Source organism: Theobroma cacao, chromosome 3, assembly GCF_000208745.1.
Source record: "Theobroma cacao cultivar B97-61/B2 chromosome 3, Criollo_cocoa_genome_V2, whole genome shotgun sequence".
Taxonomy (NCBI): domain Eukaryota; kingdom Viridiplantae; phylum Streptophyta; class Magnoliopsida; order Malvales; family Malvaceae; genus Theobroma; species Theobroma cacao.
In genome coordinates, this window is record NC_030852.1 from 35,119,812 (window position 1) to 35,140,142 (window position 20,331).

General features: G+C 35.2%; 4 protein-coding genes across 9 annotated transcripts; 1 reads left to right on the plus strand and 3 right to left on the minus strand.

Moving 5' to 3' along the window:
- LOC18606721 (phosphatidylinositol 4-kinase gamma 2) lies at positions 307 to 3,527 on the minus strand. Its single transcript, XM_018118277.1, has 3 exons — positions 3,370 to 3,527; positions 1,667 to 3,027; positions 307 to 1,000 (listed from the first exon to the last, which is right to left on the minus strand). The coding sequence occupies exons 2-3, from the start codon at positions 3,023 to 3,025 to the stop codon at positions 623 to 625; spliced, it is 1,737 nt and encodes a 578-aa protein (XP_017973766.1). The 5' UTR covers positions 3,026 to 3,027; positions 3,370 to 3,527; the 3' UTR covers positions 307 to 622.
- On the plus strand, positions 8,913 to 11,369 carry LOC18606722 (GDSL esterase/lipase 7). Its single transcript, XM_007040493.2, has 5 exons — positions 8,913 to 9,306; positions 9,813 to 9,940; positions 10,302 to 10,541; positions 10,763 to 11,018; positions 11,118 to 11,369. The coding sequence occupies exons 1-5, from the start codon at positions 8,940 to 8,942 to the stop codon at positions 11,348 to 11,350; spliced, it is 1,224 nt and encodes a 407-aa protein (XP_007040555.1). The 5' UTR covers positions 8,913 to 8,939; the 3' UTR covers positions 11,351 to 11,369.
- On the minus strand, positions 11,463 to 13,383 carry LOC18606723 (calcineurin B-like protein 7). Of its 6 annotated transcripts, XR_001927293.1 has the most exons (9): positions 13,204 to 13,383; positions 13,024 to 13,106; positions 12,835 to 12,894; positions 12,640 to 12,748; positions 12,488 to 12,540; positions 12,288 to 12,368; positions 12,089 to 12,201; positions 11,760 to 11,881; positions 11,555 to 11,642 (listed from the first exon to the last, which is right to left on the minus strand). XR_001927293.1 is itself a non-coding variant. In XM_007040494.2 (8 exons), exons 1-8 carry the CDS (start codon positions 13,271 to 13,273, stop codon positions 11,552 to 11,554), a joined length of 660 nt encoding a protein of 219 aa, XP_007040556.2. In that variant the 5' UTR covers positions 13,274 to 13,383; the 3' UTR covers positions 11,463 to 11,551. The 6 variants fall into 6 exon arrangements, 5 of the variants coding, with proteins under 5 accessions (XP_007040556.2, XP_017974036.1, XP_017974034.1 ...); XM_007040494.2 differs by lacking the exon at positions 11,760 to 11,881 and having other exon boundaries at positions 11,463 to 11,642; XM_018118545.1 differs by lacking the exon at positions 11,555 to 11,642 and having other exon boundaries at positions 11,649 to 11,881.
- LOC18606724 (calcineurin B-like protein 8) lies at positions 14,246 to 18,681 on the minus strand. The gene is made up of 9 exons (XM_007040495.2): positions 18,403 to 18,681; positions 17,475 to 17,627; positions 16,425 to 16,507; positions 16,190 to 16,249; positions 15,988 to 16,096; positions 15,773 to 15,825; positions 15,090 to 15,170; positions 14,893 to 15,005; positions 14,246 to 14,585 (listed from the first exon to the last, which is right to left on the minus strand). Exons 2-9 carry the CDS (start codon positions 17,563 to 17,565, stop codon positions 14,531 to 14,533), a joined length of 645 nt encoding a protein of 214 aa, XP_007040557.2. The 5' UTR covers positions 17,566 to 17,627; positions 18,403 to 18,681; the 3' UTR covers positions 14,246 to 14,530.

Sequence of the window (20,331 nt, forward strand, 5' to 3'; positions counted from 1 at the left end):
TCCTTCTGATTTAAGGCTTTTGCAGGCCAGCTTCGTTGTCTCTCAGAATAGGCTCAGTCATTAGACAATGGACGAAGCTGATCTTGCCCATTAGTAGTTACGTTTCAGAACCCTCGGCAGGAATTCCACAAAATACCAGGCCCAAATCCAGGTCTTAATAAAAGAATGTAACAAAAAATTTTAAGTTGGTTTAGAATATTTGCAGAATACAAAACAGTCTTAACATTTTGTATTTCATTTGCTTCCAGCTTCCCCCTGAAAGATACTGAACGTTCGGGTTACCTTAGTTGGTCATAACAATAAGTGTTACACACCTCCCAAATCTAAATTTTCAGATTAAAACAGCTATATACAAGGTTTATTAGCTCTTTTTGAGCTAGAATCCTGCGATCTATGTAAAATCTTAGCAGAGTACATATTATTCATTATCTTTGACTCTGTTCAATATACTGATACACGATCAAGTAACAACTTGGACAGAGTAAAAGAAGGAAAAAACGAAAGCTTCCGGCTCATATAAAAGAAGATAAGCCATCTACATTCGCATAGTCTGCAGTCCATACAAAAATGGACTCATCATTCAGTGAATACGTACAAATATGTACCATGAACCGGGGTTGTGTTAATTTGTGAGCTTGTCAAGCCAAGAGTCCATGACTTGAGAGACAGTTTCAATAAATGCTGCTTCACTCATGCCTGGAAGTAAGGAATCCTGAGCTTCACGAACAATCTGCTCAATCACAGATTCCTTGTTCACAGTTTCTCTGCACATGATGCTTCCAATGGCGAAGGGAGTGAGAGCTCTCTCAACCCCTTTTTTCAAAAGCATGGTAGAGATACGAAGTGTGCGAGCACACTCAACAGGAACATCCCACCCATAAAATTTCAGAAGTGCAATATCTTGTTCCGCATCAAGTGACTTTATATAGTCAATGGTGTCTGGAGAGTAAGGCTGTCGTGATTGTGACCAGTAAAGCCAATCAAATGTGCAATCCTCAAACTGTAAAAAAAGAGCAAAAAGAAAGTAGTTCAGAAAGTGAAATGATCTGTTTCTCCTTCTGCTAAAATGGTGGTATGTCGATCCATAAAAGTTTGGTTGTGTTAGAAAAGAAACAAAATCTGCATGTGATGATGAAATACAGTAATTGCCCCCAAAAAGTGGGGATGAGCATTAGTTGATCAAGAGATAGATATACTAACTGCACCCTTAAGAGTTAAGTGCATAGACATTAAAGCAGAATCCATAGAAAATGTTTACACAAGAACTAAACTGTGACACATCTGAGCATTAATTTTTGCTTTTTTCCCCAATAAGTGAATAAGTGAGGATCCAAATATAATTTCCACAATTTTCTAAAGGATTCACACTTATAAATACACACTTATAATATTACACCATATTGATCTTATCTGATATCAAAGAAACAGGTTTAATCAGAAACAATATTGCACGAAAGAAATGACATGGATATTGATGCTAACTAATTGAACTTCGAGTCATGTGCCACCTGTTGATATTAACTTCGAATGAAAGAAATTACTAGATGCTAACTGATTTAATTTCAAGTCATAATTCCCATATACGATTGGAGTGCAAAAACTTGAAAAAACATATAACTTTTAAAAACCAAACATCGCATTATTAGAATGATAAAACCACACTTACATTCTCAGGCAGGCAATAGCCATGATCAATTGGAATAAGCATGGTCTGGCCACCCTCCCTTTTGCCAATCAGAATATTCCCAGCATGTCTATCAGCATTTGCCATTCTTATATCGAACACACTGATCTTGTGCACTTCTTCCACAGGGAAACCCCCAGGACCCATGTCCTCACAACTCCCAGAGTTCTTCATAAACATCTGTAACGACCCAACCTTAACATCCTCAGGTGCACATTCGTACCCCTTCGGATGGTTAAATCCTTTGTGCAAGCACTGAACCATGCAGGTAGGGGGTACACCGGCAAACCCCATCATCTCACCTGACAAAGATCGAGGTCCACTCTTTGGATGATCCAATATATAAGCAGCCACTTCTCTCACTGCTCCCTCTCCAACCCTTGTACCCTTTTTCAACCCTTCACCATTCGTTGATACAGGTAACCCCTGTGGGTTGTTCACAGCCATTGGCTCCTCATCAATTGGCTTAAAAATGGAAACATGATGAAGCCCCAATTTATCTTGCATAAAATAAGTCCCTCCAGTCCCTTCAGATGATCTAATTGGCTGATTCCCAATCTCCAAACCATCAAACGTCGAATGTATCATGTCCCACATAAAAGAAGGCAATTTCACCTTAGGATTAACAGTAACCGGTTTCAACCAGAAATCTCTAACAATTGGCTCCTTTGTCACAATCTGAAGTCCCTCGGATTGGTTTTTCTCTCCTCCTACACTCCCTCTCCGCTCATCTATATCACTCTCAGCAACAACCGAGAGTTCCAAGTCTTTCTCAACAGGCTTAGCTCGAACTTTGGCTGATTTCTGAACCAACAAATGGATCACAGCATCGTTATCTTTACATAAATCATCAATAAGCCTTTGGTCATCAACTCTTTCCCCGTTACAAAATATTTCTTGTTCATCAACATCTACAAAACCCTTCCCTTTTCTTGCTATCCTTTGTTTCAAATACCCAACATTTCTATACCTATCAACATGTAATTCAAATTCTTTCCCACAAGTAGTCCGTACAGTGATAAGCAAAAGATCGGAAAGCTTTAAAACTAAATGCAAAACATTCCCACCTTTCACGCCGTAGTCTTTAACAAGCGAATCGTTACGAGCCAATTCTCTGCCTCCGAAAACAAGCTTCTGTTTCTTCACTACAAAGCCTTTGCATGTCTGGATCCGAAGCTTAACGGAGGCAATCGAGTCCGACTCCAAAACTCGCATTGGAATCACCGAACCGGCAACCGAAAGGTAAACCAAGATCGACTCACTCGGCTGGTTATTGCAATAACCAGGGGAGCGAATCGCTTCTTGACGAACAGGACTCAAAGCAACATCGGCAACAGACATTTCTGCAAATATTGCTCTTCTTTTAATTTTTTGCAAACAATTAGGAAAATAAGGCTATTTTTTGTTGCCTAATTCTAAAACATGCATGAGAAAAAGGGGGGGACGAAATTGAAACGAGATGAATAATTTTTCTATCTCTCAATCTCTGCAATGGCAGTCACAGAGACTGGGGCATAGCTGCAAATTTTTTTTTGTTTTGTTGCAAAAAGGTAATTAAATCGCAAACTTGGTTACGAGAGACAGTGGATTCTTTACCAGACGAAAAGAATCGAGAGCGAATGTTCAAAACTGAAAGCTTTTTAAATGGACAAAAACAAAATCTGTGGAGGTGGCGATCCACCTACCCGATTAATTAACACGACTCGTCATTTTTTTTCCCGATATTGGTGCTTTTTCCGTTTCTAGTTGCGCGATCTTTTCGCCGATTTTCTCTGCTCCGATACAAAAAAGGAAGTCGTCGACGATAAGAGAGAGAAGAAGAAAGAAAGAGAGTGGAGGAGGAACGGTAATGTAGCCGTTGGCTTTATATAAGCTTTGACCCAACGACTATAACGGGGCCGTGTTTTAAATTATAAACCCGCGCCGTTAGACTGTCAGTAACGGTCGTTTGAGCAAGTTCAGAGCAGGAGCGGAGGTGCTGAGTTTACCGAAATGCCATTGAGAATTTGCGTAACTTACTCAGGCAAGTTCGTGGAATGGGCTTGGATAATTAAATTATGAGTGGGTGGAAATTAATGCCGATAAATTAGCAAAGAATTAGTTGGCAATTTGATGGGTCTAATTATGATTAAAGGGGGATTACTCGATTTCGACACGACATCTTTTCCCCTTAAACCGAAGTCTTCATAATTAGGTTAAGAAAGTGATGTTATTGCAATAAGTAATACTTAGTAATTTACCTCATAGTGAAATTCTTTAACAGTCAGATAATCCAAATGTAATTTTCATTCCAAATGGAGACAAAACGCGTTGGATGCCCTATGATTCCGCAATTAAGTTATCTTTTTTAGTGATTTCTTATCTCTCAAGTAAAAAGAAGCCACATGAAAAGTTTTTTAAGATGTCATCCACTAAAACTATTAATATTAACAATTTTTTAAACTATTTAAATTTTTCTGAAATGGATTATTAAACATTTTGTGCATAATTTATATGTTTTATGTACCAGATTACAATTAAAAAAAGAATGACATATATATATATATACTTTATGTAAAATTTTTTATTTTAAAAAAAATTCAGATAATTTCATTTTATTTTTAAAAAATGACTCAAAATTTTGAGTGATTGAAAAATGAAGGGCAATTCAGTCATCCGAAGAGCAATCATGTGGCTTTCTAGAAATGGCCAACGTCCTGGTATTGAGTTGTTAACGTCCCCAAAACTAACGGAAAATTGCCGTGGAAGTTGGAACATGGACCGGAAAGTGGAGATTGCACATGACCTCTGTACACTTGGTTGTAAGCTTAACGTTTCCTCTGAAACATCTCGCATTTTCTGTTTTTTTTTTTCTTGCTTAGAGTTGATGAATTTGCCTAAAGAGTATCTATTGTGTAAATACAAGTTCAAAGTGGCTAATGCATAGATGTAGTTTCAAGTGCATGCATTATGTATTTAGCTTGAAGTTGTTTCATATATAAAAAAAAAAAACAGAAAACTTAATAATTAATCAAAGTATTGCTCCTAATAGGCAAATATTCGTACATTCACCTGTTAATTGCGTCAATTAAGTTGCTTTTATGGCATGGATTGATTTAAAGCTAATCTATGTACAAAGGTAGTTTCTAGTAAAAATGTCTAGTTTCCATTAAGACTTGGGATTAATGTATATACGCCATTACTCTCAAATTCGTATTTATGACTCATATATATTTTGGATAAATTTCACCTACCCTTTTTTTGTGTTGCAATTTTTCTCACTTGATTTGTATTTATTTTTCAATTAGGACCTTGCGGATTACTTTTATTCTCACAATGAGTTAGACTATTAATTTTGTCCAATAAAATTACAAAATTACTTTTAAATATAAACAAATGAAATCAAAATGCCTTTAATTATCCAATAAGTATTAATTGAAAAACAAATAGTCATAAAGTGCTAATTGAAAAAAAATCACAAAAAATCATGTGAGAAAAGTTTAAATAAAAAAATATAGATAAAATATTCGCATAGAATTTTTGTTGGCTAAATGCTTAAATTAGAACTAAGTGTTTGGACATTTTTTCAATCAAGGGCTAAAAGTTTCAATTCTAATAATTAATGGTCAAATATTTTCATTCTTTATAATTAAAGACTAAGTTGACAAATGGATGAAACATGTATTACACACGATAAAAAATTACATGAGCTAATGACATGGCATGTTGAAAAATATTTTTTTTAAGTAAATTTTATTACCCACACAATAGTATGCCAATATTAGTCTCGAGCTGAAATTGCTAGAGACTCTTATTGGCATGAAGATCGATTTTACAAAAGAAAAACCATACAAATAGGAAAAGGAACAGCTGTTTAAGGAAGGCAATCATCCCTCATCAAACAACAACCAACACAAGAGACTCTTGATCCTGCCTAAACACAAAAACTTGACAGTAGGAACAGACCTTGAAGGTTCTTGTTAGGGGGTTAAAGGTTTGAGGGTGTATAATGGGAAAGGGGATCTCTTTTTCTCTAGGCAAAGAGAACCTTGATTTTTGTTGAGGCAACTTTTTATTGATTCGTAGAATTTGATCGTTGTGTGCTTTTCGTGTCCCTTTTTTCTTGAACGTTGTTTTAATTCTCTTTATTTTTTATGAAAAAAATATTCTTAACATCATGCTAAAAAATATAGTATTATATGTCATATTGAAAATTTATTTGTTATAGTTATGTTGAAAAATATAATTATCACATGTCATGTTAAAATTTTAGTTATTACACATCATGTTAAAAAATGTAATTATTACATGTCATGTTGAAGATTTAATTATTTTACGTTATGTTGAAAATTTAGTTGTTATACGTCATATTGAAAAATATAATGTTACATGCAAGGTTGAAAAGTTAGTTATTACATGTCATTTTAAAAAATGTAGTTATTACACATCATGTTAAATAGTTGGTTATTACACATCATATTTCAAAAATTTAATTGTTTCATATCATGATGAAAATATTGTTACACGTCATGTCATAATTTAAATAGTTTTAACTTGATAGAAAAATTTTTTGACAAAACTTTTTGTATCTTGCACGACAAGTCATGATACACGTAAAATACCTATCACCCTAATCCTTAATTTTAAAATATCAAAAACTTTTAATTCTTAATTGTTACAATTAAAACATTTAACTCTAAATTAATAAAAATTTAAAAATTTTGATCTCAATTTGAGTATTTAGTCAATTTTTATCTGTTTGTACTAAGTACAAACCACACGTGTATGGCTGTTAAAAGCTGAGAATAAAGTTTATCCTCTAATCTTAAGAATGAACATAAAATAATAGTAATTAATTAATAAAAGTATATATATTTTTTGTTTACCATCCCTACTAAGGTTCACATCCCTATCAATCTCTCCTTTGTTTGTGTGCTTGAGGAAGCTTTAGGTGCAAGGTCCAGGTTCATCGCCGTCGCACTCGAAAAAGTGTCCCAATTTCTTCTTACGAATCTGTAAAAGTACTCAGTCACTTTGTCGTTTCTTGCATTATTCTGTCTCTAAGTAACACATCTTACAATAAAGACCACTCTCTCTCTCCCTCTCTCCCTTGATTTGCCCTATTTTCAGAACAATTTCAAATCACTTTCTAGAGCAACAGCCATGTTTCGTCCATTGCCAAACCCCCTTTGTCTTCCCATTCACAAGGGAATCAAGAAATCTTCTTTTATAATGAGAAATCCCTGTAGATTTTGATTATACATTACATTCTGACTGTTTAAAATTGATTAAAGTATGACGAAAGGAGCTTTAAACAATAAAAGCTAGAGCAGGCAGGGGGGCACAGGGGCAGCAAAATTTTAAATGGGGGAGTTGTTGAGTCTCTGCCATGAAGTTAATGATGTACCCACAAGCTGTGTTTTGCCTTGAGCTAGCAAAGCTGAGATGGTGGCAACAGGCAAGGAAGGTTCCCTCAAAAGAATCGTTTTAAGTACATGCACCGAAAGAGAGTTCCAATGTAATGAGATTTGGCTTTAAAGTTTTAAACCACACAAACGCACACAAAAAAAAAAAGAAAAAGAAAAGGCATTAGGCAGATTTAGCTGTCCATAACATAGAAAACTGCATTATGATTCATCATCATGAATTATTATGTAAAAAGGGGAAGTGGGCCTTCTCTCTTTAGTGGCTACATTATTTGAGATGAATGATAAGATAAATTAAAAAGAAAGATTTTAATTTAAAGTTGATAGAAGGCAATACCACACAAGGAAAAGTTCTTTGAGCCCTTGAGGACTATTATTGTTCTTTGATGTAAGGTAGAAATCCCACAACCCATGTGTAGGTATCCAAAATATTGATCAAATTCTTGATTAAAAATAAAAGAGAAGACAAGTGTATTCATTTTTTTTTCTAAATAATTATAATATTGAGTTAGCTAGTAGGTCAATATTTGCCATACCGACCCATTCCTTTGTGGGGTATGGAATACGACGGGCCGTTATCAATTATGAATGACTATAAAATGGTTTGTCAAAGATTAACAAGTTAATTACCTAATACAATCTTCATTCTCCCTTTGTTTTCTTCATATAGCAATGCATTACGTGGCTTGCTCTTATGTCTCATTTCTATATTTAATTAAAATCATAATAACTTGATTAGTTGCTTTGCGATCAAACTTACTTTAAACAAGCAAGATAGAGAAAATGATCTTATGTTTGATCTTAAGACATTACTTAAAGTTGAAAACTTATATTTAAAATGATCAAGAAGCACTTTAATTAGACAAACGGTTCAATTAGTGTTAGGGTGGAATCCCCAAAATATCGTGTCCTGGTATTATTATTTTCCCCGGCTACTTCGATTTAAAAAACCTCAAAGCCACCGTCCAGATACAATTAAATTATGGATTTTCTTTTGGCTTCGTGGAACAAACAGCGATACTCTAAGACACGTGTCGATCGGAGAAAACATCAGATGACGGTCCCGTATAGCCGTTGCGACCGTTAAGGACGGCAAAGCTGTCGTACAAAGCTGGTGATTTGTGATTGGATGTGACACGCAAACTTTGCTTCTCTTTGATTTTCAAGTGTACGGTCTGCCAGGGTGACCGAAAATGAAATAAACAGTCAGAACACAATATAGATATTTAGGCTTTTTTTTTTAAATAATGCTCATTATTTTAATATTTAAAAAAATTATATAAGTACTTATTTTTTTAATTATGTTGAAATTGAACACAATAAGAGAATAAAAATTTGTTTATATTTTTAAATAGTTTATTAATTTTTTCAAGTATTATACTTTTTAATATATATTTTTTTGAAATAGTAAAAGTAAAAGTAAGAATTGTCAAAATTTAAAGTGATTCCTGTTTTTTTTTTTTCTATTTTAGCTATGCATCAAAATTCTGATTGAAAATTTAAAGCCGCAAACAAAGAAGGGGGGCTTGATGTTGGACCGAATTTAAAGCATTGGGGACAGAGTAAACCCAAATGAATCTTAGTTCTTTGGATGTACATGGATTTGGACCATTGGTCCAAAGCATTTCACATCTGTGCCTGGGCTTCGACAGATCCTATGTAGGGCTGTATTCACCACATAAAAGTAAAAGAAGCAAGATACATCTTTGCAGGAAGGTTGGTTTGGTCTTTTCACACATTCAATTAACTTCTTTACCCGCCAATTCCCAACCAACTCCCTGGCTCTGTTTTTTCTCTCTTGAAACGACAAAGCCAGTCGAAATCTCTTTTCTCACTAGTGAAACCCAAAAATGGTGACCAATATTCTTGTTGCCATCCTTTTTCTTATCTCCACCATCTTGTCACACTCGAAAGCTCTCCGATTCCCTCAAGAGCTCTTCAACTTTTCCTCAAATCAAATCTCCATTGTTGATAACCCCTCCAGGCCACCTTCTTCTTCAGCCTCTCCAACTCCATTGTTATCGCCTGCAAGTCCTACAGTTTCTTCCCCTCTGGTCCCTGCACTATTCATTATTGGGGACTCAACCGTTGACTGCGGCAACAACAACTTTCTTGGTACTTTTGCTCGTGCTGATCGCCCTCCTTATGGTCGAGATTTCGACACCCATCAGCCCACTGGACGCTTCAGTAATGGAAGAATCCCAGTTGATTATCTCGGTAGAAACTGAAAACCGTGATCTTTCTTCATTCTTGTTCTTGTTCACTTCTTTGGCATTTGTGTTTCTTTTTGGTTTCTGAGAGAAAGAGAGAGTGGAGGAAGAGAAAACAAAATTGAAAATCTAACTCTTGTTTGCTTTTCTGTTGAGAGTTGTTTTCAAGAAAATGAAAATATGTGGTTGAATTAGTTTCTTTGGTTTTTCATTTCTTAATACTTCCCTGTTTTAGTCATCAAGAATGTGAGGTGTTTCATGGCACTTTGAACTTGGTGGTCGCAATCTTTTGTTTTCTTGATTCTGTTCTTCATTGTCTTGTTGAGTTCCATCATTTGATTGCCTTTTTGTTTTAAGGTAATGATTGTCTCTGGAGACTAAATTCAACCAAGAATTGTACTGGAATATGGATTGTTTTATCTTCTTTTGGGTGTTGCGTGACACTGGATTTGATATAAAATTCCGATTCTCTTTTTCTTTATTCCTCTTTGGGTATTGATTAATTTTGATCAGCATTGCATCTTGGACTTCCCTTTGTGCCGAGTTATCTTGGACAAGCAGGAGAGCTCGAGGATATGCTTCATGGTGTCAATTATGCATCTGCTGCCGCTGGCGTTATATTCTCAAGTGGATCAGAGTTGGTATGATTCGAACTATTTCTGTCAATAGTCTTCGTCTGGATATTATCTTGAGTTATTTCATTGACTTTATGAACTAAAATCTGGATTGAATTTGTCAAAAAGTGCTTCTCTTCTGATGTATATCATGTGTGATTCAGACTCAAAAACTCCCCTGCTTTGTGGCAAATGGTTAGTGGGAAAATAGAGTACAAGAGATCCCAGGATCTCATGAGCCTTGTGACTCTAGTTCTCGTGGTTTTATTTTATTTCTATTTTTTTAAAACCATATTTGGACTCATGTACCTGTCAACATAAGCCTTTGATCTGTGTTGCTGTCCTTGGATCTCGATTGAAGCTGTCATAGCATCTGTTCTTCATGTAGGGTCAGCACATCTCATTCACCCACCAAATTCAGCAGTTCACTGATACTTACCAGCAGTTTGTTTTAAGCCTGGGTGAGGATGTAGCAAATGATCTCATCTCCAGTTCGGTGCTTTACATTTCTATTGGGATAAATGACTATATACATTACTATTTGCGTAATGTATCTAATGTGCAAAACCTATACCTACCTTGGGGTTTCAACCAGTTCTTAGCATCTACAATGAGGCAGGAAATAAAGGTAACTATCACAGCCTTCTCTTTGTTTTCGTTTGCTGGTTCAGATGCTGCCATTATATCTAGCCAAAATAAGCTTGTAGTCGCCAAGTTCCTAAGCTTCTAGTTGCTCACTTACTTTCATGCTCAATTCAAGTTGTCAACTCTGCGATTGTCGAAAAATTAATTCATTACTAGCAATTTTGGCTCCGGGAACTCCCTGACCTGTAAATATTGGTAAAACAGAACTTGTACAACATAAATGTTAGGAGACTGGTGATCATGGGGTTACCACCCATTGGTTGTGCTCCTTACTACTTGTGGCGGTACAAGAGCAACAAGGGAGAGTGTATTGAAGAGATAAATGACATGATTATGGAGTTCAACTTTGTCATGAGATACATGACCGAGGAGCTTCTTCATGAGCTTCCTGATGCTCACATAATTTTCTGTGATGTGTTTCAAGGGTCCATGGATATAATTCAGAACCATAAGCGTTATGGTATGATCATCTGAACCTTTTTTTTTTTTTTGTATTTGCATTTTATTTAAGATCCTTGAACTACCTCTAAATCTAATGCTGTTGTGCGCTCTCATTCAGGTTTTAAAGCTACAGCTGATGCTTGCTGTGGGTTAGGGAGATATAAAGGATGGATCATGTGCATGTCACCAGAAATGGCATGTCGTGATGCTTCCAATCACATCTGGTGGGACCAGTTTCATCCAACTGATGCAGTGAATGCCATCCTTGCAGACAATGTTTGGAGCAGCCGGCACACAGAAATGTGCTATCCCATGAACTTGGAAAAAATGGTTGTCTCCAAGCCTGAGTAACCTAATATTGAATCTTCAACAATGCTTGAAACATTTGATGCCTCTGCTAGCAGGTAGCATTCTTATCTGCTACATCTATTAGTAACAAAAGTAAGAGTGACACTAGCATCGATACAGTCTGACTCAGATATTTGTTATTAGGATTGTAAAGATTTGACACTGCTAATTTCTGACTGCATTATGATGGAATAACAAAACATCTCATTCATGTTTCAGTCCAGTGTTCTCAAAAGAAGGATCATCTTCAATATCTGATCTCAGTACAAAACTGGGAAAAGCAGTTGTCATGTCCCTGCAACATAAATTCCCATTTATAGTCAATTAACTCTCATCTGCTGTGATCATAGAACTAGTACTGTATAATAGAAATTCTAAAGCTAGATATCTTTGTTTATGGATGTAAGTATACATTTTTGTTAATGAACGGCTGAATCTGGCTCCTCCACTGAAGTACTTGTTTTTGGTTAGGGGGCTCAAAAAAGTAAAAAGCTCTGTATCAAGCTAATAGAACAATGGCCAATGTACAGCTTCCTGAATGCCACAGAATGTTGATGTTTCATTAATTCTTTCATCCCTGCTCATTCAGTTCTTCACTAAGACACTAGGATGATGTGAATGCATTTACGGTTATTAACTTAATATAACAGAGTTGGGACTTCAAGTAAAAGAGATTACTGAGAGCATATAAGGATTCAGCTCTCTGCATAAAAGCATAGAAGCAGCAAGAGAGGAAATTACTTCAAATATGGGACAGTCATATTTTTCAGCATAGTTGGATTGCGAGCTACGAATTCCTTCCACTCTTCCAGATCAATCTTTCCATCTCTTTTTGAATCTGCATCTTCAAATGTCTATGAGTATGAAAGGTGAAAGTTAGGCTTATATCATAAAGCTACCGCATTAACTTGTATGCATTATATCATTTTGCTAGCCTGACCTTATCAATAATGACTTCGACATCATCATCAGAAAGAATCAAGTCAGACTCATCTAGAAGAGCCCAAATCATCTCCTTGACCTTTTACCAGAAAGTTCAAAAATTAGCCTAAATGCCTAATTTTTTATGGTTATCAAGTATGGGGGGGTGCCTGCTAACTTGACCACAACAAGCTATGGGATCAAAATTATGCTGTTTACCTCCTCAGGTTCGATGAAGCCAGATTGCCCTATATCATACAATTGAAATGCAACTGCAACATAAAGACAACAAAGCTTTCATAAATTTACCTGTGCACTTGCATGCATACAGACATACACTCAGAAACATGGAAAGGAGAGGAATTTCTTACAAGCAACTTTTTCTGAGTGAGGAGCGTCTGGGTGAAAGACGCTCAGAGATCGAATGAACTCTCCAAAATCCAGAAACCCATCATGGTTGGTGTCAAAGAGCTGGAAGATCTGTCATCAAATCAGGAATTTGTTCATTGTTGTCTCCAGAAACTGACTGCAATGGACCAGCAGTGCAGACAGTGCAGAGAAGTTACCCTGTCTGCAAAGAGACTTTGCTCGTTGCTGTTTCTGAATAAGCCCAGCTGAAACTCTTCCTGTACACTTGAAACTGAAAGTTAGAAACAATATTTTACGTGAATAACTCTGCCTAACTAATATTAAGGCGCTGGATTAGTACCCTAACGAATTTTGAATGGTTTAGGCGAGTGGCAGATAAAACTTACCTTGCTTATATAGCCATCATCGACTAGAGAACTGCTTAGTTTCCTGAACAGCTTATATAAAGCTTTAACTTCAGTTTCTTTAACTGCAATATAGTAAGTTACCGACAGGAGAAACTCAAATCCTGGAAGCAAATATCAACATGAAAGCAAGCAGATAGAGATAAGATGCAGCTTACTTACAGCAGGTTTGAGCAGCAAGAATGGCTGTGTCTTCATATCCAACCAGCCGCTTCACGCAAGCGCAGCCCATCAAATGGTCTCTCTTTTTTCCTCCTAAGGTTTGATAATTTACCCAAACTTAGAGAAGGACAATCATATTCCAGCAAAGAGAACTGAGAGAGCTTGTTGTGCTATTGTCCTTTTATCCTCCATGAACGTGGAAAAAGGGCCAAGGACTTGATTGAACATCTTGAATTTAAATTGCAAGAATTTCTATGATTCCTGGTTCTTTTTACGTGCGAGTCTACATGCCGTTTATCTTTATTCCTAATGTTTGAAAGAGTGCTGAAAATGACTAAAGCTTTCCTTCTTCGACCGCGTTTTTCCTTAATGTTCCAGTACTTTCAACTTTTAGTCAGAATCTGGTTCTTCTTTAGGCATCCGAATGTTGCTCGGAATGGAATTGTTCAATACAAACAGCTCATATGGTGGAAGAGAAAAGCTTTGCTCATTCCTTTGACAGCTAAATCAAATAATTTCAGAGCCTATATTCTTCCAAATTAGACTTAATTTATGCGTGGATAAATGGGTATGTCCTGTTCCATTCTGTTTGGCAACTCTGAAACTAGACCTTGACAAATCAAAGAGGAACAGGAAAAAAAAATAGAAGGCATAAATTTCTTGAATGGCTTAGCAGTGCACTTTGGCCATGCTTTTGGGAAGAATGGTTGCAAGATATTGAGTACTGACAATCGAAAAACCTCAGAGGTTTTCTTTCTAGAAATATTCTTATGGAATGCAATTCAAAGTGAACTGAATGCACATTGCAGAACAATGTAGAAACCTGAAACTGTATTAGTAAATATGTTTACTTGTTGGTAATATGGCCATGGGTGAAAGGTAATGAGAAACTCAAAGATAAACATATATTTTGGTGGCTGCAGCAGCATATCCGCTTTATGCTCCATTTTATAGACAATAGGTACAAGAAAAAGACCAGCACCCTTGCAAGTTGCAGAGTTAGTAGATAACACGTTTCCATACACATTTCACTTAGGGTAAGTACAACAAACGACAAGAAAATCAGTCACTTCAGCTCAAAAAGAAGAGAAACAATGTGAATTATAGATATACAAGTCCAACATGAAATATTTGATTGAATCATGCATGAGGAGGCTATTATTCAAAGTTGCAGACAACTATGGGGTTCTACTCCCTTTCCATCCTTTTGAGGCCTCTTCAAATGCAACCACAAACACATCCTACTTCTCCATTACAGGTTTTTTCTCAAACTTGTTAGCATGTTGAAAGAAAATTCGATTGAGTGTGTCATCTTCATCTGTTACTTCTAATCTGGGACTTCACTGTTCAGTACAAAGCTGGGAAACGCGAGCGTTAATTCCCTGGAAAATAATTTCCAAAGTAAAAAATCAGGAATTTAATGGCATACATCATCCAAACTGAAATAAACTTTTACTGATTAGGTACTCTTAAATTATCAAGGAGCTGATGGAGTAACAAAATGTAAATCTTCATTAGATGCCTGACATTGGAATTTAGCACCTTCAAGAAATTATACGAATGATGGTCCTAGTAAAACTACATGCTCACTAACTAGCGTGGTCTGTAAGTAATGAAAAGGAGCAAAAAATTTAGATTATAAAATAACTTAGCAGTAAAAAGATGAGGTGAAAGATCTTTAGAACCCACTTCAAATATGAAAGAGTCATGTTCCTTATGATAGACGGATTCTTTTTCACGAACTCCCTCCATTCTTCTTCATCAATCTTCCCATCTCCTTTCATATCTGCCTCCATCATGGTCTGCACAAACATGACCAAATATAAATATCCAGAAAGCAGAATGATAGAAATGCAACAAATTAAACAGTTTACATTTTCTGATACCTTTTCCACAATTGATTCCACTACATCATCGGAAAGATCCAGATTTGATTCACTAAGCAGAGCAAATACCATCTCTTTCAACTTCCAGTTAGGTAATCATAGAAACAATGAATGAGATAACCAATCAGAATCTTAATAAATGATAAAAAGAAGAAGGTTAATAGTAATATATAGAGGTTCTAGAATAATGAAAATGGAAACAGGATGCATATAGTACCACCTCAAGCAGGGATAATATGCTACATTACAAGACCTCACACCAGAACAAGAAATATATCATTAATTCTTTTGGAAAACATTAGAACATTGTTGGAAAAAAAACAGTATATCCAACCTGGCAACTAACACTTCATTTGCAATTCCATGCATAAAACCTTCAAAAAGATAAAGCATTCTTTAATATTCTTAAGAAATTTATGGTGAAACATAATCAAGAATTCTTTTCTCCTCTCATTATGGTAGTAAAACCCCAACTTGAGTCCAACATAATAAAACCTAGAAATTTCATAGTGATAATAAGCTGGTTGGAGGAGGACAGGATTTAGTTCAAGAACACCAGATAGCATGTGACTAGAAACTTTAATAAAAATGAGTGTGATATGAACTTATCATTGATATTGATGTCATTTTCCAAAATTCTTAAGCAAACAATGATGACAAGATGAAAATTACAAAGTACTTACCTCTTCACTTTCAATATAGCCAGTCTGTCGTAGGTCATACAATCTAAATAAGACTGGAAGAAGATATATTTACTAACTTTAGTTGCCAGTGATAAGAATGAGAGCCTTGAAAGATATGCTACAATGCCAAAGTATATTGGCTTGATAGCAAACAACACCTGGGAGGAAGAAAAGGAAGATATCATAACATTTTATCTTTGATATATATTACGTACATGCGATTTTATCTGATTCTGGAGCATTGGGATGGAAGATGCTTAAAGACCGAACAAACTCTCCAAATGTGATAACCCCATTACATTTAACATCAAATAAATCAAATACCTGCAACAAAGTCAATGCAGGTTGGAGAAAATTCTCTGAATTAACATATAAAAGATGCTGGAACAAAATTATTAGGAATGAAAAGATGCTCACTCTATCCGCAAAGAGATTCCGCTTACTGCTGTTTTGAAAAAGTGCAAGCTGGAATTCCTCCTGTTCAGAAAACATTCTGGAGAAATTAATATTTAAGTCAAAGAAAACGGTGCAAGAACTCATTTTAATCTTTCCAAATTCAAAATAAGCTATGACTTGCAGAGTGCCCCTCCAACAGTGGAAAGTAATCCACGAACAGAAATCGCATATCTGAACCAAACTGGAATGGATATACCTTGTGAATCAGACCATCATCAATTATAGTGCTGCTTAACTTCTTGAACAGATCATGTAAAGCTTCTACTTCATTCACGGTAACTGTCAAATAATAAGAAATACTCTAGACTTAGACAAGTGAATAGTATAGATTACACAAATTAATACCTGGAAATTTGCATGAACACAATATGCTGATAAAGCAGTATATTCAATTAGATTAGAGCCATTTCTTAATACTGAATAATTAGATAAACTCCAGTTGCTTATAGGCTCTTGACAAGGTTATGATCTAAGGTGGCCCCTCAAAAGCCAGAACCTGGCCAAAGTCAACAGATGATGTGCATGAGGCAGTTATGCTATGGCAAACAATAGCAAAATGATGCCACAATCAACATTGGCAGCACTAACAGGAACTCATGTGCAGCATTGAGAAAATGGCCACATGGGTGCAAAATCATAGGCAATCGGGCATAGCCACCAACATAAATTGAATGTACATGACAGTATGAAGCAGAAAAACTTAATTGGTGCAAGCATGTGGTCATCACTCAACAGTGACATTGGCCAAGCATCTGCCCAAAGGTAATGCTGGCATAGACATGGCAAGACCCCATTGAAGTGATTTTAGAATGAAACTTGAGCCAATCAAGAGTAAAACTTTGAGCCTCACCTAAGACTTGATACTTTAGCTGGTAGCACGGCTTACCCAACTAATATTCTCTCAACTGACAACAGGTATGTAAGAAATGCAAGGTATGCATGTGTAAATGCAGTCCATGACCAGAAAAGTGAACTTCCATCCAGCCTCATAAGGAGTGAACTGAAGGTGGCATATGCAGGGTAGATGTCCTTTTCACTATGAATAGGAAAACTAGATCAAAGCTTTATTGCAGAGTTATACGTCTCTCCAAGTACACTGTTCCTATTATTGTTTTCACGGTTCTCCCTCATTCATTTGGCATAAATGTAGAACTTAGTGAAAATTGATACAAATTGCAAAAAAGAAGAGCAAAAAGTATAAAGTAGAAACACTAAAACTAAGTTCATTCTTCACTATCTAACTTACAAGGTGTTTCAGAAGCAAGAATGATAGGATCTTCATACCCAGGTTTCTGTCTAACTTTCTTCAAGCAAAAGCAAGCCTTGAAAGCGCACATGATTAATTCAAAAGAAGATTATATGTGATGGAGTTCATGCAAAAAATGCTGCCTAATGAGACCTGCCACATCCAAAGGGATTTTTACATCAATCCAACAGGTAATACTTATAAATCAAAACTATCATTTCTGGATATATATCATCATTTTGCCACGAATATTCTCTCAAATATACTACTACTATATTGTATGAATCTTGATGAAACAGCCACCGTTCAATAGTGTCTGGAGAAAGATATGCCATGGAAATAAATCATTTGATTGTGATTTGCCCAAAATAAAAATTGAGTTAGAAACAAAATGGAGCGAAGTCTCATAAACTCGATTGCGCGAAGTGGGCATTAGAATTTGATCCTCTTAATTGCTTGAGCTAAATCCTAGACAATAAAAGGCACTGGGCCCAAAGGAAATCAAGATACCAAAAAGGCAGGACATCATGCTAGAAGTCAACATAACTAGTTTTACAGAATGATGCTGCAATCAAAGTGCTTCTAATATAGTTGTAGGACCCAAAACCAGAGAAAAAACACACACGGTAAAATTGTCCCCCAACCAACAACTGTTCCATTCTTTCAAAACAGCCAAGCTTTTAACTGTGCTAACTGTTAAACGAATTCATCCCAGAAAACATAAAAGCAAGAAAGATATTATATCAAGACATAATCAATCAAACAGATGAATTTCCTTCCACATTCATGAAGACGAAAGTTAAACACTTCGTTTTCAGACAAAAATAAAAACGCCCACAGGCAAATATGAAGGTAAAACATCAAACCAAACTTGTATACGATGAGATAACAAGAGACGAGATAGGTTTCATTAGGTGCATGAGATGACCTTGGTGGCGGTGTTTTTCTTGAAAATCGAAAAAAAAAAACGAAGAGAAAAGCTTGATGATTTCAGAACTCCATTAGTTTAGCCCAGCTCTGTACTCCACTTCCTTTGTGCTTCTTCCCTTTTCCTGTTTGTGCTTGAATTTGCGGTTTATAAATGGCTGTTGACAGCGCTTCTGACCAATTCATCTTCCCTGTTTCTTTCGAACTTAATATATATATTTTTAAAGTCTTCGCTTTTCATTTTTTTATCGGACAAAAACGTGGACACCAACGTCGTCCGTCCCCAGCTGAACATGATTGTACGATTCCATACGGTTAGTTTTGTACCCTTAATGCAGTTAACAACCATGGCTGATGGCCCTTGCCCCATATTGTGAAAGCAAATATTTCTCTCTTACTGGTTGTTCAGTTCTTTTAAGATGGAGGGAAAGGTTACAATATCTTCTTCTTTGTATGCAAGTAAAGCCAAAATCACATGACATGTCGATCAGAAGTTTGTTGTTAGAACTTGTGGAACATAATCATCATTTCATTATTAATCCCATCAACTTTAAAATATTAGAAGAATAATTCTTAGAAGCAATTACTTCACATGGAATCTTACGTATCCAAGCTATTAGTATTAGACTTTTCCATATATCTTCTTCTCTACGTTAAACTGGTAATTTTTCCCTGATAGTAGAAGAAATGAGGGCCTTCTAGTCTCAAAATTATTGATTATTAGATTCATGTTAAGCCAATTGCTTATTGAAGATTAGAGGTAAAAGGGGGTGGTTGTTATATGGCATTATTCGATTTGCAGCTCGGGTTAGAGATGTAAATGAGTTGAATAACGAGGATGGAGTTGCTTTGCTCATTAGATTGACTAAACTAAACATATGATTAATAAAAGAAAAGTTATATGAATTATGACCATTTCAATGCATCAGATTTGTTGGGCTAATTAGTAGAATGCAAAGTGGCATTAACTTTTGTTTCAACAACTCAATCAACTACATAAATTCTTTTTTATTTTGAAATATCAACTACATATATTCTCTCTCTATATATATAATAAACTATATAAATTTGATAATTTTGAATAAGACATGAGAAGATACGCGTTAAATAGATTTCGAGTTTAATTTTAACGTATTTCGTGTCTAATCATATCTGACACATTAAGATACGAAAATAAATACAATTACTTAATCATGTTATCGTATTTAATCATATTATCATATTTAAATACGTGACACATTTATTAATCTATTAAAAATTAATAGTTAAAAACTATTTTAACTTTATATAAATAATTTTAAATAATTATTTTAATATTTTTTTTATTTTATAAAGGGTATAATGTAATTATACATGCTCAATCTTAATTTTTAACTATTGGTGATTATTTGATGTTATTATTATTTTTATTTTGTTATAATTATTTTTATAATTATAGAATTTAAATTTAAATGATAAAATTATATTTAATTGTAAATATTTTTATTTAATCGTGTTAAACGTGTTAATCGTGTTGTATCTTATATTGACATGTTTAATAAACGTGTTAATTATGTCGCGTCGTGTTACACGTGTATTGAATGTATACGTGTACATGTTTTAAATTTAAGATACGAATATTAAACGTGTCATGTTTTTATTTAGTCTTAACATGTTTCGTGTCTAATAGTATCTGATACATTTACAAAACGTTAATACAAATTGCTAGGTCTACGACTACATGCCAAACTTATTAAAATCCCATATGTTTTTTATTTTTTAAAAAGCCCATATGAAAAAAGAAAAAAACACACGACTTTTTTTATAAATATTGGGTGTTGAATTTGGGAAATTTTGCTATGTCGGGATGGTCTCTTCATGTTACGTTCATTCTAAATATTTTCCATTATTTCAAAAAACGCAAAAAATATAATTTATTAATTTAGTGCAA

Coding starts and splice junctions, on each gene's coding strand:
- LOC18606724 (XM_007040495.2), bottom strand. CDS start 17,565: ATGTGCGCTTTCAAGGCTTGCTTTTGCTTGAAGAAAGTTAGACAGAAA. Junction 16,250..16,424: donor ATGATGGTCTGATTCACAAG/GTATATCCATTC, acceptor TTTTCTGAACAG/GAGGAATTCCAGCTTGCACT. Junction 15,171..15,772: donor GCTATATTGAAAGTGAAGAG/GTAAGTACTTTG, acceptor CCTAACTGGAAG/TTGAAAGAGATGGTATTTGC.
- LOC18606722 (XM_007040493.2), top strand. CDS start 8,940: ATGGTGACCAATATTCTTGTTGCCATCCTTTTTCTTATCTCCACCATC. Junction 9,307..9,812: donor AATCCCAGTTGATTATCTCG/GTAGAAACTGAA, acceptor AATTTTGATCAG/CATTGCATCTTGGACTTCCC. Junction 10,542..10,762: donor CAATGAGGCAGGAAATAAAG/GTAACTATCACA, acceptor TTGGTAAAACAG/AACTTGTACAACATAAATGT.
- LOC18606721 (XM_018118277.1), bottom strand. CDS start 3,025: ATGTCTGTTGCCGATGTTGCTTTGAGTCCTGTTCGTCAAGAAGCGATT. Junction 1,001..1,666: donor GCTATTGCCTGCCTGAGAAT/GTAAGTGTGGTT, acceptor CTTTTTTTACAG/TTTGAGGATTGCACATTTGA.
- LOC18606723 (XM_007040494.2), bottom strand. CDS start 13,273: ATGGGCTGCGCTTGCGTGAAGCGGCTGGTTGGATATGAAGACACAGCC. Junction 12,895..13,023: donor ATGATGGCTATATAAGCAAG/GTAAGTTTTATC, acceptor TCAAGTGTACAG/GAAGAGTTTCAGCTGGGCTT. Junction 12,541..12,639: donor TCACTCAGAAAAAGTTGCTT/GTAAGAAATTCC, acceptor TTTATGTTGCAG/TTGCATTTCAATTGTATGAT.